The sequence below is a fragment of the Phymastichus coffea genome, unplaced genomic scaffold (assembly GCF_024137745.1).
Source record: "Phymastichus coffea isolate CEN01 unplaced genomic scaffold, Cenicafe_Pcof_1.1 PCOF00036, whole genome shotgun sequence".
In the NCBI taxonomy this organism is placed as follows: Eukaryota; Metazoa; Arthropoda; class Insecta; order Hymenoptera; family Eulophidae; genus Phymastichus; species Phymastichus coffea.
In genome coordinates this window covers 105,934-120,956 of record NW_026706847.1, presented here as the reverse complement: position 1 = coordinate 120,956, position 15,023 = coordinate 105,934, and the positions used below count along the sequence as shown (strand labels likewise).

The 15,023-nt window shown below is 35.0% G+C and overlaps 2 protein-coding genes across 8 annotated transcripts; both read left to right on the top strand.

The window, feature by feature from the left end:
* Nucleotides 1-2,774: 2,774 nt before the first annotated feature.
* LOC131663556 (kxDL motif-containing protein CG10681) lies at nucleotides 2,775-4,179 on the top strand. 3 transcript variants are annotated; one of them, XM_058934024.1, is made up of 5 exons: nucleotides 2,778-2,934; nucleotides 2,996-3,189; nucleotides 3,449-3,648; nucleotides 3,734-3,862; nucleotides 3,962-4,179. In XM_058934024.1, the coding sequence occupies exons 2-5, from the start codon at nucleotides 3,035-3,037 to the stop codon at nucleotides 4,090-4,092; spliced, it is 615 nt and encodes a 204-aa protein (XP_058790007.1). In that variant the 5' UTR covers nucleotides 2,778-2,934; nucleotides 2,996-3,034; the 3' UTR covers nucleotides 4,093-4,179. The 3 variants fall into 3 exon arrangements, with proteins under 3 accessions (XP_058790006.1, XP_058790008.1, XP_058790007.1); XM_058934023.1 differs by having other exon boundaries at nucleotides 2,775-3,189; XM_058934025.1 differs by having other exon boundaries at nucleotides 2,775-3,189; nucleotides 3,941-4,067.
* Nucleotides 4,180-9,359: 5,180 nt separating this feature from the next.
* LOC131663485 (synaptic vesicle glycoprotein 2B-like) lies at nucleotides 9,360-14,643 on the top strand. 5 transcript variants are annotated; one of them, XM_058933927.1, is made up of 12 exons: nucleotides 9,364-9,874; nucleotides 9,964-10,017; nucleotides 10,495-10,656; nucleotides 10,746-10,923; nucleotides 10,988-11,109; nucleotides 11,748-11,992; nucleotides 12,078-12,238; nucleotides 12,312-12,474; nucleotides 12,591-12,708; nucleotides 12,799-12,958; nucleotides 13,047-13,174; nucleotides 13,249-14,642. In XM_058933927.1, the coding sequence occupies exons 1-12, from the start codon at nucleotides 9,811-9,813 to the stop codon at nucleotides 13,320-13,322; spliced, it is 1,629 nt and encodes a 542-aa protein (XP_058789910.1). In that variant the 5' UTR covers nucleotides 9,364-9,810; the 3' UTR covers nucleotides 13,323-14,642. The 5 variants fall into 5 exon arrangements, with proteins under 5 accessions (XP_058789914.1, XP_058789911.1, XP_058789910.1 ...); XM_058933928.1 differs by lacking the exon at nucleotides 10,495-10,656 and having other exon boundaries at nucleotides 9,362-9,874; XM_058933931.1 differs by lacking the exons at nucleotides 12,078-12,238; nucleotides 12,312-12,474 and having other exon boundaries at nucleotides 9,360-9,874; nucleotides 13,249-14,643.
* The last annotated feature ends 380 nt before the right edge of the window (nucleotides 14,644-15,023 follow it).

The following is a 15,023-nucleotide window of genomic DNA, read 5'->3' as shown; positions in this document are numbered from 1 at the left end:
AAAAAATATCGTAAGTACAAAATATAAATTTAAGAGAGAAAAACGAGTCAGTAGTCATAGCTTCCGATGTTTGCCGCTACGACCCTTGCGTGGGAGAAAAAGCCTATAGCCCATACTCTCTCTCAGCACGTGCGAATAAATTCGTACATCGGTTTCCTCTTCCTTTTCCTTCGGTCGCGGGCTATTCTCCGGTTTTCCTTTCTCTCGCACCTGTTGAAATTAAATACGTGCAATCTCAGCGACGAAAACATCCTCATATACCCTTTTCGGGAAAAATCATAATAAAATCGCATTTAGACGACGATTGAGTTTTCTTTTGTCTAAAGCTGTTTATTTTCAAGATGAAAATGAAATTCATATGGGCCGTCAGGTTTTAGAACATGTCGCGATTCAAGTGATCATGATTTTCAAAAACTGTTTTAGCTTCGTGAAAAGTAGATGTACTTTTACAACCGTGAGTATGCACAAACTCTGAAAATAATTTAAAAATATTATAATAGTTTATGTGCTTTACAATATTTGAATATTCGTGCGAGTGCCTTACTATGAGATTTCAGATCACCGTTTTAGTCACAAGCAATTACATCTGTATGTACAACAAAGACATCGACTAAAATTGAACGAAAAAAAGTATGTACAACACTTATAGATTTTACATCCGGTTGGAATTTTACTCACGTGGGATCCCACGTGGGAAACTACGTGGGTATTTTCAACCAGGCACCAATCTGATTTTTTAATGAAGAAATAAAAATATGCGCTGTATGAAAAGCTTAGCAAATTTCTTATATCCCTTACCACAATCATGTAAATTACAAACGACCTAGTCACAGAAAAATATAGACTTAGTTCTAAATTGCAGAATGGGCTATTTTTAAAAGTAAGAAATAATATATATTCACTTTTACTACGCTAATTACAATGTCTGTATACATACATTCTTTAAAATTATTTGTTTCTTGATTTTAGACAATTTTTGTGTAACGTATTTGAATAAATTTATGGTATTTCAGTACAATAAATAAAACTGCTGCTATGGTACTCATTCTCTTTCTTTCTCTTTTTACTTCGGTAAATGAAAGTATTTGTTCACGCGATTTTTTAGACTGCAAAAGGAACTTCTGGCGTTGATGACGAGTACGGAAAAAAGCGTTTCTGCTTTTCCAGACGGAGAAAATCTGTTCAAATGGGTTGGAACTATTCATGGTCCTGTTGACACAGTACGTATTCCGCATCATTTGTAAATTTACATATTTTTTCAATAAATAACGAATTAATAACTATATAATACATAAAATATCGAATTTAAAACGTCATCTAGCTTATCCCTAGATGGTACAAATAACTATATTAATAACAATATATAAAATTAAAGAAACTATACTTAATAACGTTGCCTTTAATCGTAAACTATTAATCAATATATTAGACTATGTTATTTGATATTTTCGTAGGGCCCTAATCACATTTAATTTTTTTAAATAGTCTATCAGTTATATAGTTATCGGAGAGTGTACTACATAGGTGCATGTGTTTATTTGCTAGTGTATAATCGATTTACAGATTCTTCTATAATGTTCTAATGGCTGCTTTTCTAATAAAAAACAGCCTATAAAAAATCATACTACACTTTAAGTGATCCGTAATATAAATTTATATATATGTATATCTATAAACAAGTAAAATTATTTAAAATTAAAAATACATTTTCTTTTATTTTTAACACTTTCTGGAACTGATCTGGATGGTATTTAAAATTGATTGTAAATAAGAGGTGGTGTGTAAACAAGTTTGAGATAGAGGAGGATACAAATTAAAAATTAAGAAGATGAATATTTGCATTTAACTTTTATTTGACTAGATGACGATAGCTCTCCAAAACTGAGACTTGAATTGAAAAAGACCGCCAGATATCCTCTCTAGGAACATGGCGTGTAATTTTAGTTAGATTTGAATGTTTAAAAGGGTAGCGTCATTTAAAATGAATACTGGGTCAGTTAATGAAATTGAGCGTAAAAAACCTAATGACAAGACTTCAGTAGTAAAGGCGAAATACTAATTTATTTTCTTAAAGGTACAAATATCAAGAATCGACTTGTTCTCGTGAACACTCGTCACTATCTGCTAACTCCTGGATTTCTTCTCGGCTTGACTGTTGCATCTTTCCCTACGCCACATGCCTCCCCTTTCCCTTGCCGCCCTCAAAGGGTGCATTCTGGCTCGCCTCACTTTGAGAGAGCGAGAACACAGGAGGGGACTGACTACTTGGATCCGACGTATGATCAAAGAAAAGGAATGTTGTACGTGTTTCGAAAGGGTTATTAAAGATTTATTGTTTTCCTAGGGTTTTTCCGATTGCCGGTGCGGACGAGCACTTCAAAGACTCGTAAAATATTAACGCATTGAACATAGCAATATTTCAGCAGTCTATGAATTGCAAATGTGCAGAACAAGCAATCTTTATTATTAGGACCTGTTGAAATTTTCCCTGTTCCCAAGTGATTTTTTACATTTACGATTTAACGGTACAAATATATATTATCTACAGATTACTTAGCTATGCATATGCATTCTACACTCAACTTGTATTTGTTTGAATCTAGTGCGTGCTGAATATCAAAATCTCATGTAGAGTATTCTACCTTACGATGACACATATGGCGATACATAAAATACGTGACGTATATTTCAGCATGTTACTTTACTTTACTTTACTAGATGGCGGTGGGTCTCTTCAGCATGTTACATAGTACGCATGCGTACGAGAACGTAAACATAATCTTCGGAGCAATTCGGCTGCAGAGCGAACGCCACAAGTCAAATTGAGCCATCGGATATCAATAAAGAGGAGTCTCGGTGAAATCAGGAAAGCAGAAAAGCGTCGCGATGATGGTACCCTAGCCCGCAGGCTTTGATAATAACGCTCGATAATAGGTGCGCGCGCGATAAGGTAGAAAATCGCAACGTGATGTGAGGATGACAATTTTAAATGCAGGCGGCATGCGTTGATGAAGAATTACATCAGGAGGAAGAGATGATGGCTAGTGGGACTCATGGAACACCAGAGTCCGAAGCTTGTAGCTTTGAGTGCTTTCAAAATTACACTGCCCCTGAAGTCTTTATCCAGGGACTCGCTGGCATCGTCGATCAACAGGACGTCGAATCCATGATTCGTGCTCAAAAACAAATGTTAGATTCTAAACAACATTTCATTGTTTTATTCTATCTCGCATTCACTGTTTCATTATTAGTGCTTGATATATTCAAATATACAAGTTTATAAAATAATCTAGTAAATGAAAAAGCCTTTAATTGATATATTTGTTTTCACCATTGCTTTGGTCTACTACTGACTCCAAGTTTTAGATATTCATATTAACCAATAGTACTTATATAGTAAAACTATTTCATTGAACCTTTTTAAAATTGCACTGTAAATTTTTTCCAGGCTTCAGCGATTTGAAAAAACTAATGAAATGCTGACAAACTGTAATCAGCTATCAGTGACTCGACTCAAAGCAGCTGGGACTGAATTCAAAAAACATACTGCTCTTTTAGTTGAGATGAAGAAAGATCTCGATTATATTTTTAAAAAAATCAGACTTTTAAAAACTAAATTGAGTCAACAGTATCCACAAGCATACAATGGTAATGATATTTTTATTTGACACTTAGGTTACTTAATATTTTTTTGACTATTTAGTGAAATTAATTTCATATTTATATTTTGCAGAGGCAGTGAGAAGTAGTTTAGCTGAAGAAGTTGTTGAAGATGGAGAATCACCTTCAAAACCTGCAGTGTTAGAAGAATCATTGGAATCACAAACTAATACTGTTACAAATGAAAATCTTGATTCTAACGGTAACAAATAGCTTACTAATTATCTAGTTAAATTTATAATAATTTAACTTATATTCATTCCTCATTTATATTTCAAAGTATTGTATTTATAATTTACAGCTCCAAAAGAAGAAGTTCAATTTGCAAAAATATGTGACAAGGGTACAAGAAGAAAAGATAGTTCATCAACTGATAGTGAGAATGACCAAGCTAAACAAGATTCATCGCCATACTCTTCTGATACTAATTAAACACAAGCAATTGAAGTTAACAATTTAAATTTCAACAACATCACGTCATTGTATATAATATTAAATTCATTTCATCAAGTCACAATAAAAAACTTAAATTTTATATAATGATTAATTTTGTTAAATTTTAATTTTAATTTTGTTATGTTTTTGTACACTTGTCAATTTATTGCTAGTTTATCAATATAAGATAAACAAAAATATTCTATTTAGCGCTGCTCTCAATACTATGAGTAGACTGTTGAGCAATCAGCAGATTGATAATCATGTTTACACATTGGAATGAATAGGTTGACTAGATTCTTGAGTGAAAATTATTTAAATCAAACATTTCGCACCTGAAGATGTAGCTAATGATTTACCTCTTAAATAGACTTAAGACTAATAATAAGTTCCTTCACTGGATTTTTAATAAACAATATTCAAAGTTATAAACATTAAGAACATCAGCTTTCCTGGTAGTTTAGGAAAAAATGTCCATTTAGAAATATTTATATCCAAATTGACCCAAGTTAACAAACGCGAATCAAACTTGCATCTCTGCAAAACAGTGTACACGGTTGTAATTTATGAAAGTTAATCTGGTTGATGGTATTGAAGTCGTAAATTATACGTTTCACATATACGTATACATCCGATATACTCGACGCAACATTTAATCAAACACAATTACTTTTTTTCCACTTCTGAAAATTCATTTGGCAAATATAGTTTTATAAAAAAAAAAACATTCTTTGCATAATATCCATCTTCAAAATAATGTATTATCCAAGTAATTTGTTGCAATCAACATTGAATTTTTTTATAAGTAAATTAAATGATTTTGAAATAAATTTTAGTAATCTATCTATGTTTTAATATTCAACATGATTATTATCATTTTGAATTTTCTAGAAGCTTATTATTTTAATGCCAGTGAAAGGAAAATTTTACTTTGTATTCTCAACTAATATTTTTATTTAATATGAATTTATGCAGCATAAAAGTATGAAGTATGATACCTCCCTTCAAAAATAAAATAAACAGATTACTAAACTTGATAAATATCATTAACCAGAATATTTTCAAATCAATAATTTTTCAAACACATTGACGCATGATCTCAGATTATTTACATATGTGATAGTGTAACTAATTTGTTGATCATTGTGGTACAAGTCTCGCGACTTATCATACCACAATGATCTTTTCTAAAATCTTAACATCTCAATAACAGTTCTGAGAGATATATGTAATCATTGTGAACTCGAAATATAATTCTATACTTGGATATTTAAAAAAATAATATTTATTGAAGATTAGTAAATTTAGTACTAAATTATGATTAATTTTTTCATCATTTTATTTTTCGAAAGCCATTTAATTTTTTATAATGCTGAATTGAAAAAAGTTTAAGAGATATTAATTTACTATATTTTTTAAAATTATATATGTAGAGGAAAATCAAAAAATTTTTGATTACGATAAATATTTGAACCTCACATACACCGTTTTATATCGAATAAAATAACATTGAATGAGATTATCGTCGGAAACACGAAAATTTCATTATACTAATTATACATTCTTTAAGAACTAATATTATTGTAATCAATTTACGTCAGATGTATGCATTAGACTTCAAGATAATATTTTGCTCTTCAGATATACTCGTATGTTCATAAAACGTTCGAATTTGCACAAGCTTCTAACAATAAATGTCTGTCAGTGTATTTCTTCTCGTAACAATAGAAAATTTGACTGCATCAAAATTTCAACAATCTTTCTGTAGTAAAAGCTGAGCTAGGGTTGTAAGAAGCGAATACTTTGTCGTCAATGGACTAACTGTCGATGCGACATTGAATAAATTTAACGTATTTCTTCGACGGAAAATCAAAACTTCGAAGATGTCAATAAAATAGAAATATAATATAGACCACATATACAAAAGTATTTAGAAAAAATATTAGGAATTTTATCGATTATTTTCGAATTTATGTCATTTTGTAAATTGACGAAATCACAATTTTTGGTTAAATTAAAAAATGACTGCAACTTCGAAAAATTATCAATAACATACCCTAAAAATTGTTCTTCTTACATATATGGCCTACATGTTATATTTTAATTGCAGTAATGTCTTAATAATGTTGAATTTTCACTGAAGAATCTTTAAATTTAAGCAAATACTTATTTGAGATTCCTTTTATCTTTCTGCTATCTTTTAGTTTGTAAATTTAATAACTTAATTTTTTTTTATATCAGAGCTGTTTCGAATATTACAGTAGAAATATTACAAGTTATTTCGTAGAATTAGATGATTTTTTTAGAAATTATTTTTAAAGCTTAACTAACGTAACATTTGCTCACTTCTTAGCGTTATAACTATGGTGTATGAATGCAATTCATATACGTGCATATATAAAATATGCGAACATTAGCATATTTTGGATATAAGACTCAGTGTATTCGCCACAACTAACAGTGGCGTTACATCATGCACTGACAATGTATAAAGTGAACGTTACTAAACTTAATTCTAATTAATAAAGTAACTAAAATCTTTCACCTCCCACTACGATATAACGGCTGTTTAATTAATGAATGGTGGTCAAATACTATAGGTGTAGCAGTAAAACAAATAAAATTAGAACAATACTCTCAATCTCTACTAAAATTATTAACGAGAGCGAAAATTGAATCGAACTTGTCGCACATAAGAAAGGTGAACTTCAATATCATTAAATTCTTGGATATGCAAATTTTGTTCTCTGGGAGAGCTCGTTATTACCTGATAAAGCAATAATTCTGTAGGGTTAGATTTTGAAAGGAAAAACTTAGCAGTCAGCGATACACCACCTTATTCACTATCCTATTAATAAATCACTGTCGAGCATTCGTCTTCTCATCAAAGAAAAACTCAAAGATCAAGGAGTTTTAACAATTAAGATAATTAATCGCAAAACAGTTTCAACTGCCGCAAATGTATCATTATTAAATAACTTCCCGAATCGCGAAATTCTAGTATATCAGTGTAACATCCTTGAAAGAAATGAAGCAAACACTTTCTAGATCTCATTTTACAATGTTTAATTTGGTTTTCGTTTTGTTTTCTCGCTTTTCAAAAAGATTCGGTCAATTCCCCATATTAAAAATCTGCATAACAATAATATCGGTGCGTCAATCGTCTACTGTTTCCAGTAGCTAAATATGAATGAAATGTTCGCGCTCAAAATAAGCATAGATTACTAAAGTACATTATTAAATGAATTGTCTTTACGGAGGATCGTAAGTAACTCTGAAAATTGGCAGTATTCTAGACGCACAAACTGCTAAGTGCACGTGTACATTTCGAAAACAAATGTAAAGAATCGTCAATGGGCATAGCGACCGCAAGTCTCGAATCGCTGCGCGCCCCGAACAGAGCACGCATTCAATGAAGCCATTTATATCGGTGTAAATCAATTGACATTGCGGGCCTAGCCGACGACTGAGCGAACAAGCGAACGAGGAAAGAAGCAAAAACGAAATGATAGTGGGCCGAATGTGCGACAGCCGGCGCAAAAAGAGCCATGAGACGGAGTTATATAGGCGGTTCTCTCTCTCTCTCTCTCTCTCTCTCTCGCAGTTGAGTGTCCGCGGCGGCAGGCCAGTGGCACGTGTGCTCGGCGCGCATTGTACGTAGCACGCGCCAGCTGTGTCTCAGCTGTTCTCCGGCCGGTGATTTCGAGTGTCTTGGCGCCAGAGCTCTCGCCTGCCAGTGTGCGCACCTACCTATACACGCTTTTTTTTCCGTGGATAAAGTGCGCGCGCGATATAGACGGAGCACAGCTTGCGCGGAAGTGGGCAAGCCGCAACGAGCCTTGCCTATCTGCCTTAGCAGGATGTGTACGCGTATACACGTAGATCTGACTAAGCCTGCTTGGGCGATTTTCTAATTTCAATCGGATCGCGACGACCCCTTCAGTTTTCATTGGAAGGCCGCGAGCGCGCCTCATCTTCCTTTTCTAAAGATCTCACGTGATCTCGCGATTGGCTTCTCGTGCTTCTTTTCACGCCGGTGCAGCGAGAATTCAGCCAATTGCCGTTGCGACGCTTTTATTAATAACTGTCAATCAATTACTTCGGTATCGATCAAATCAAAATTACACCGTGTAATCAATATTAGTTAATAGTCCGAAAACATTGACATTTCAATATTATACATAGCCTTTGAAAAATGACTTGAAGTTTGCCTGCTAATAAAGTTGTTTTGAATATTTTATGCAAAATAAAACTAACACCAATAAAATGTTTTATTTTACCTCTAGACAATGCAGCTGCAAAAAGTGCATTTGTTATTGGAATAGAAAGTGACTTATGAAAATTGAAATGCGTTATTTTCTTCATTGCCATTTTCAATGTCAAATCGACGTTTCATGAAAAGATCTTTACTCTAGTGTTGGAAGAGAAGTAAGACCGATATAAAATACAAGACTAATAGAAACAAAGATAATATTGATTCGTATTCAACTGTTCTTATTAGTGTAGTTGCAGTTTACATGACTAAAAATATGCATAACTTTTGTTATATACGATGCGTACATATTATAGTTATTACTATTGTATATTCATCGTTCAGTACTTTCACCGTTATTGCGGATATTATTTTTACCGAAGCGTATCGATGTTTTTTTACCGTTCCTCATTCTTATAATAATAATTTGATTCATCATTTGTTTTGTAATGAACATACGAGGGCATTTTTATGTTAATATATTCGTTAACACACAAATTAAGATCATTCAAATAAAGTTCCGAAAATTTATCCGACGAAATTCGAACACGTAATCAATGCGAATGACATAAGGATCTTGACAAAAAACAAATGCAAGCTTTCTTGCCGAAGAAGCGAAATGTAGGGTAATGAAGTTACGCGCTTTGCATTCTGTTGTCTAAGGTCAAATGTATCTAGGCTCTCAAGACGATTCAAACAAATGAAAGATCCTGACGTCACTTTATGCACTCCGGAGCATAAACTTTTAATTGTTGATAAATGTCCTTGGCAGAATTTCAAATCACGAGTTTTCCGTAGACAATTGAACGGCGCGCGTTCTATGAAAGCTCCAACGTCGCCTTCGCAGGAGACTCCGCATCCGCGCATTTCTTTCGGCGCCGTGACGCATTAAACGGAAAGCTCGGATTGATTGGTCACGTCCGAGCGACGCACGTAATGCAAGAAATTATTGTAGCTCAATCTGCATATTTGAGCGCTGACAAGTGCTTCGCGAAGTGGACACATATTTGGGAGCTAACGATATTTCTTTTTATGTTGTTTTTTTTTTCGTTTTTCTTCACCGCCGCGACGAATGACGGCGTCGACGGCTGAGGGGAGTGGAGACATAGAGAAAAAGCCGAAGGCGCCGCGGCACGGGCAGGGCTCGTGCGAATTCAAGACAAATTGAAATCGGTTCGAGTCGCTGTAACAGCCAGCAGTCGCCTCGCCGACCTCGAAATGGACGCACGGTGCGTATTCGGGCTCTTCCTCGAGAAGGAAAAATGAAAATTGATATGCGTCTTGACGTATATTTGTGCTGATACTGCGTAAGCCTCTCATTGTATCCCCACACATTTTGTAACGAGCTGTCGACGCGTTCACTTGTTCCGCTCCGCGAGGCTCTGTGACGAGCAGCTGCAGCTCCAGTGCGACTGTTTTTTTTTTCACATACTTTTCGCGAGTGTCGTGCCCACCGAGATAGAATGCTTACTGAAATTCAAACTTTGCGTAGAATCAGCATCCCTTGGACTGTCGGAGAGGATATAAGTGAGGATGTTATCTATCTATATGTATCTCGTGATCTCTTTGTTTGAATTTTATCGAGTATAATCTATTCGTTGTTGTTTGGAAACAAGAAAATGATAGGCAGCAGCATCCCGCAGACTACGAAAAAGCGATCGCTGAGACTGGTAAGTTTTCTAGAACATTTCGTTAAAATTACATTAAGTCATTTTTCGTTTACACAGAAGGTTTTATCTGATAAAGGCGAGAAAATATAGTTTGAACACTTCCATTAATCTTATCTAAATTTTACTCAAATCTTACACACATCGAATAATTTCAGTTTTCGTACGAAACACCTTTGCAAACATCAGATAAATCATGCTACATTGCCATTATCAAAATTTCAATACGTTTTCTTATTAGGCCTAACTTTTAACTCATGGACTACTCATGATGGTAATTTTATAAATAAAACGTAATTTTTACATTAAAAAACGTTGCCTGTGAATATCTTCTTTGAGACCTTTCCAATGATAAAAAATTACACTTAATTTAACTTATCAGATGTTTAATTGGCGTCGAGATTATTCGTAATGGAAAAATCATTGCTAATGTTGAAGTGGAAAACTTTCGTATATACAGTTTCTTTTTCATTTATCAAGGTTATGGACTTTTCAACGTTTTAATGCTTTTGGCTGCCGTACCTGTTGCTTGGACATGCGTGTTAGATACAACTGTAACGACTTTTTTCATACAGTCAACCGAGTGCGACTTCGAATTAACGTTATTTCGGAGAGGCATTGCCGTTGGCGTAGTGTACATAGGTTTTCATTTTATTGTATTATAAACATATAAAGTAACAACTTTTAATGAGAGTCAGAATGTTTGAAGATAAATTTTGAAAATATCACAGGAATGGTGATAGCTGGACCATTATGGGACTTTGTTTTTCAAGACGTTATTATAAGCTGCTACGGAAAACGCAATGTGATGATTATGGGCTTGATACTCGATTCCGTTTGTAACATACTTTGGGCACACGCAACTACGTATTACACATTTATTCTATTTAAATTCCTCAACGGAATCTTGTAAGTGTAAATGAATTGTTTACTATAGAGAGTTACTTTGAGCTTTGCGCGTTTTTTTTTACAGAATCGCTGGTCCATTATCTGTGCTAATGCCTTATCTCTCCGAATTTCATGCACCGACGTATCAACCAACTTTCGCCAAATGGGCCGGTGTGCTTTTTTCGATTTCCAATATTCTCCCACCAGGTATTTTCGATAAATTGACATTTATTTTTTTAATGGCATTCGCTATGTGGTGTACTCTAACCTATGGACTTTAAGTGAACAATAACTCCCCTAACAACGGCCGTCTCTTTAAATTAGATCTTAACACTTTAAGTATAGTATGCTCGAAAATAGTGTACACTTTATTTTTCCGGGATCTTTACAACTGTGAACATGAAACTACACAAATACGGTATCGTTATATAAATTAATGTCAATTTCCAGATTAATAACTTTTCGATGCGGTGAAGCCCAAATAGATAATAAACCTCGGTTATAATTTAAATTAATTAGAAAGTATGACTAGAATAAATTAAACTTGTTTACGTAATATTTGTACAAATTACAACCTTACGGACACAAATTATTTGAATTAGAAAGTATGGATCGAAGTGGCTCTATTGGTTGACCTAAAATTATATCTAGAATACACGTGTGAAATGTCCAAGAGCCAAAAATAGATGAAATGACAGGTCACTCAAAAAATAACTTTTTCTATGAATTGATCGCTTAAACAAAATCACTTTTAATGTCATTGACATAATTTTAATAGCTATTTGAACAGATATTGTTTCTTTATTGACAAACGGCATTTGACTAAAAAAAATCTAATTTTTTAGCGATATCTTCTTTACTGATACTGCACACCTCTTGGTTTAATTTGACAATTTTTAACCGCTTCTATGCGACTTGGCGCATTTACATGCTTATATGCACGATACCGCCAGCGGTGGGCATTCTAACCGTATGCTTGATGCCAAAGAGCCCCAAGTTTCTTCTAACGAAAGGAGAGCATCACGAAGCCCTGCGGGTATTCAAAATGATGTACAGCATGAATAAGTTCGAATCGCCGGACTCATTTAAGGTAATTATATGATATGCAGCGGGGCCGTCGTGGCTCGGGCACAGTGTACTTAAACTGAAAAGACGCGCTTTGATGCTTCTTAAAGATTTCAACGCTCGTTCATCAGCAGAAGACTAGCCGCAGCATTAGAAAGCTGTGCACCGACAGAATAGAAAGCAGCATCTCGAATCTGCGAATAGCGCTGTCGAAACCTTATCAGAAATCATTTCTGATCATTTTACTCCTGCAATTTTCAAGTATGGTTGGGTACGGACATGACTTTTACGCGACTATCAATCGTACCTTCTCATTCGCACCTCTATATGTTTTCACATTTCAGATTCAATACGATGAGATTGTGGGTGCCGCAATTTTTCATAACGCTAAATAATTTTCACTCGATAAACCGACCCTCGTATCCTCCCGGCGAAGCTATAACTATGTGCGAAATGCTGTTTCCTCGCATAGAGAACATAGATTATGCATCCTGTGCTTATACCGCGGTAACCAAGTCACATTGTTATTTTGGCCATTGCGTACTAACGCCGGCTTTTCCGTCGCGTACAAATATTTTACTTAGGAGCTTATTCGCGTCGAATAATAAATATTTTGATTGCAGGCTCAAATCGAATCAGCGGTATATTTCAATTCGATGATCATTGCATCAGCGACAATACTTTTTAGCTCTATTTTTACTTTCGCGGCAAACACGCGCTTGCGAAAAGTTTCGGCTATAAGTATGATTTTTCTTTCTCTCTTGGCTTTCCGGTAAATAAATCCACGATTTAATGGAACCTGCTTTATTTCGAAATCAATTCTATTTTCAGTTTTCTCCTTTCTCTTTCCGACGGTTGGAAGCGTGGTAGCTAATTGGGCAATAGAAATACCTTGGATGCTTATATTCCTGTCATCGATCATAGTGACAATGAAGATAGCTGCAAACATCATTGCGACATACGTTGCTGATGTGACACCGACGATGATAAGGTAATACCATATCAATTACCAATGAACTTCTCACTGTGTTATTTTTTTCACAATAATCTGCAGCATTAAATTGTTCTTTTGCACGTAGGCCCACTGTGAACCATAGTTTGAATTTTGTTGGGCACATTGGCGCGGCATTAGGTCCAATACTTTTTTCTGTGGTCCTTGGTGCAAGCTGTCTGACTGCATTTATGGAAATTGGATGTTTATCGTTTGGTAATACACAATTTCACGATTCCTTGCTTTATAGTCACTAAACTTGCATTAACAGAGAAAATTTATACTTTCAGTTTGCTACATTTTAGCTTTCTTTTTAATCAAGAAACCGCCTGAAAATGATAAAGTGAAAATCGAAAGGTTCTAAACGAGTAAATTTTGACGGATTTGCATTACTACACGAAATAATGTCGATTTGGTAAAAAAAAGTAACTTTTTTTTACATAAAATTACGGGAAAAGGTATTTTTGTGACAAAATATTGTGAATCTTGGTATGTAAATAGGGAAAAATAATTTAAGAATTGTCAATAGAGCTAACCTATATTCATTGTCAAGCATCAAAGATAAGGATAGGAAAAGATCGCATCAAACTTGATTGTTATCAAGCTGCGCCTAGGAAACACGAGTGACGGCAGACAAAGATGTTAAGATTTAAATGCTTGCTATTGAAGTAAGAAAGCAAATGATTTATGTCTCTGAATGATCGGATAACATTCCGAAGATATATAACAATTGAAAGTTTGTCGATTTAAAGGGTGAGTTGACAGTGTGACCCCAAAAACAGTCACTATTAACGAAAGATTTTATAAACAACAAAAACCATCTTTCATATAGCCATTTGTGTATATTCACTTGCATCATTGTAATTAATAACCCATTTACACTTGTACAAGTCGTACCATTAAGATTTATTAGCGCTAGAGAAATCTATCATTTTCTAAGATTTCATATGTTTATACATCTATTACCTTATATATATACAAATAATCATATGATATTGTTAGTATCAATGAAATCATTTGTTAAAAACAAGCAGAATACTCGCATAATAATGACAAACAGATGTGAAGCATTAAAGCCTCTTGGTTCTCTGAAACGTGGCAAAATTTAATTTCGCAAACATCCCTCTTTAAAGATCGCTCAGCAAGGCGCTCATATCGTATTTCCGTATGGGCTTCTTGCCTCGTGGGCGCGCGAGGTACCGGAGGAAATCCGCACACGCGGCGGCACACGTGCGTCACACGTGTTGTTATATACGTAACAAACAACCGTCAAATGTCTTCGCCGCGTGGCGAACTCACCGCCTGGAGCTATGAGGTACCGTTTCTGTGATCATCGTCGACACGATTGCGCCGCTTAGGGAAAAATCTAGAAAAACGCCGAGAGAGCGACGCAGCGGGGAGAGGACGAGAGAGAGAGAGCCGCGCGAGAGTGAAATTCTGTGAAACAGCTGTTCCAGCTTATACGCACACTTCACCTGCTCGTTTATTTGATACTTTGGGATGCCGCGTGTGCGCGCGCAATTGCGCTTGTTTAATTTGTCAACGACTGCTGAAAAAGAAAAGAAAAAGACGGTACTTAAGTTGAAAACCTACCAACGCTTAATTTATAAATGTAAATTCTGCTAATGGCAATACGATTTTCGATAAACTTATTTTTAATGTTTTATCTAACGGATCCACATTCAAATAAAGCGTAAAAAAAACATTCCATCGCAGTGATCTCTAAATGTCAAAGCTGAGATAAAAGTCTCTGGCTGTGCAGTTCCGCGTCTTCTAAATCACGTTTTTATTAGTGCGTCAAGATTGTGCGATGATAAAGCCAGACAACAACAAAAATGAATAAATAAATAAAAACGGGATTGCACCGCAAGGAGCATTCGAAATTGATTCGGCAAACAATTATGACGCGCTCAAGCTCGAAAGCTCGCCAAGTGAAGTACCAGGTACGTGCGCACACAATGACAACGCGCGTACAAATCCGATGAGCAAACATTGTGCAATCTGCGGCGCGAGCAGCAGCAACAAAAGCCCAACGACGGTGCCGGGAAATACGAAGTCGCGCGCT

Bases quoted from the DNA above. Each gene is read 5' to 3' on its own strand.
- LOC131663556 (XM_058934023.1), top strand. From the start codon at position 2,990: ATGCAGGCGGCATGCGTTGATGAAGAATTACATCAGGAGGAAGAGATG. The intron at 3,190-3,448 runs GTTAGATTCTAA...AATTTTTTCCAG, and splicing joins ATTCGTGCTCAAAAACAAAT to GCTTCAGCGATTTGAAAAAA. The intron at 3,649-3,733 runs GTAATGATATTT...TATATTTTGCAG, and splicing joins GTATCCACAAGCATACAATG to AGGCAGTGAGAAGTAGTTTA.
- LOC131663485 (XM_058933927.1), top strand. From the start codon at position 9,811: ATGCTTACTGAAATTCAAACTTTGCGTAGAATCAGCATCCCTTGGACT. The intron at 12,959-13,046 runs GTAATACCATAT...TTTTGCACGTAG, and splicing joins GTGACACCGACGATGATAAG to GCCCACTGTGAACCATAGTT. The intron at 13,175-13,248 runs GTAATACACAAT...TTATACTTTCAG, and splicing joins AATTGGATGTTTATCGTTTG to TTTGCTACATTTTAGCTTTC.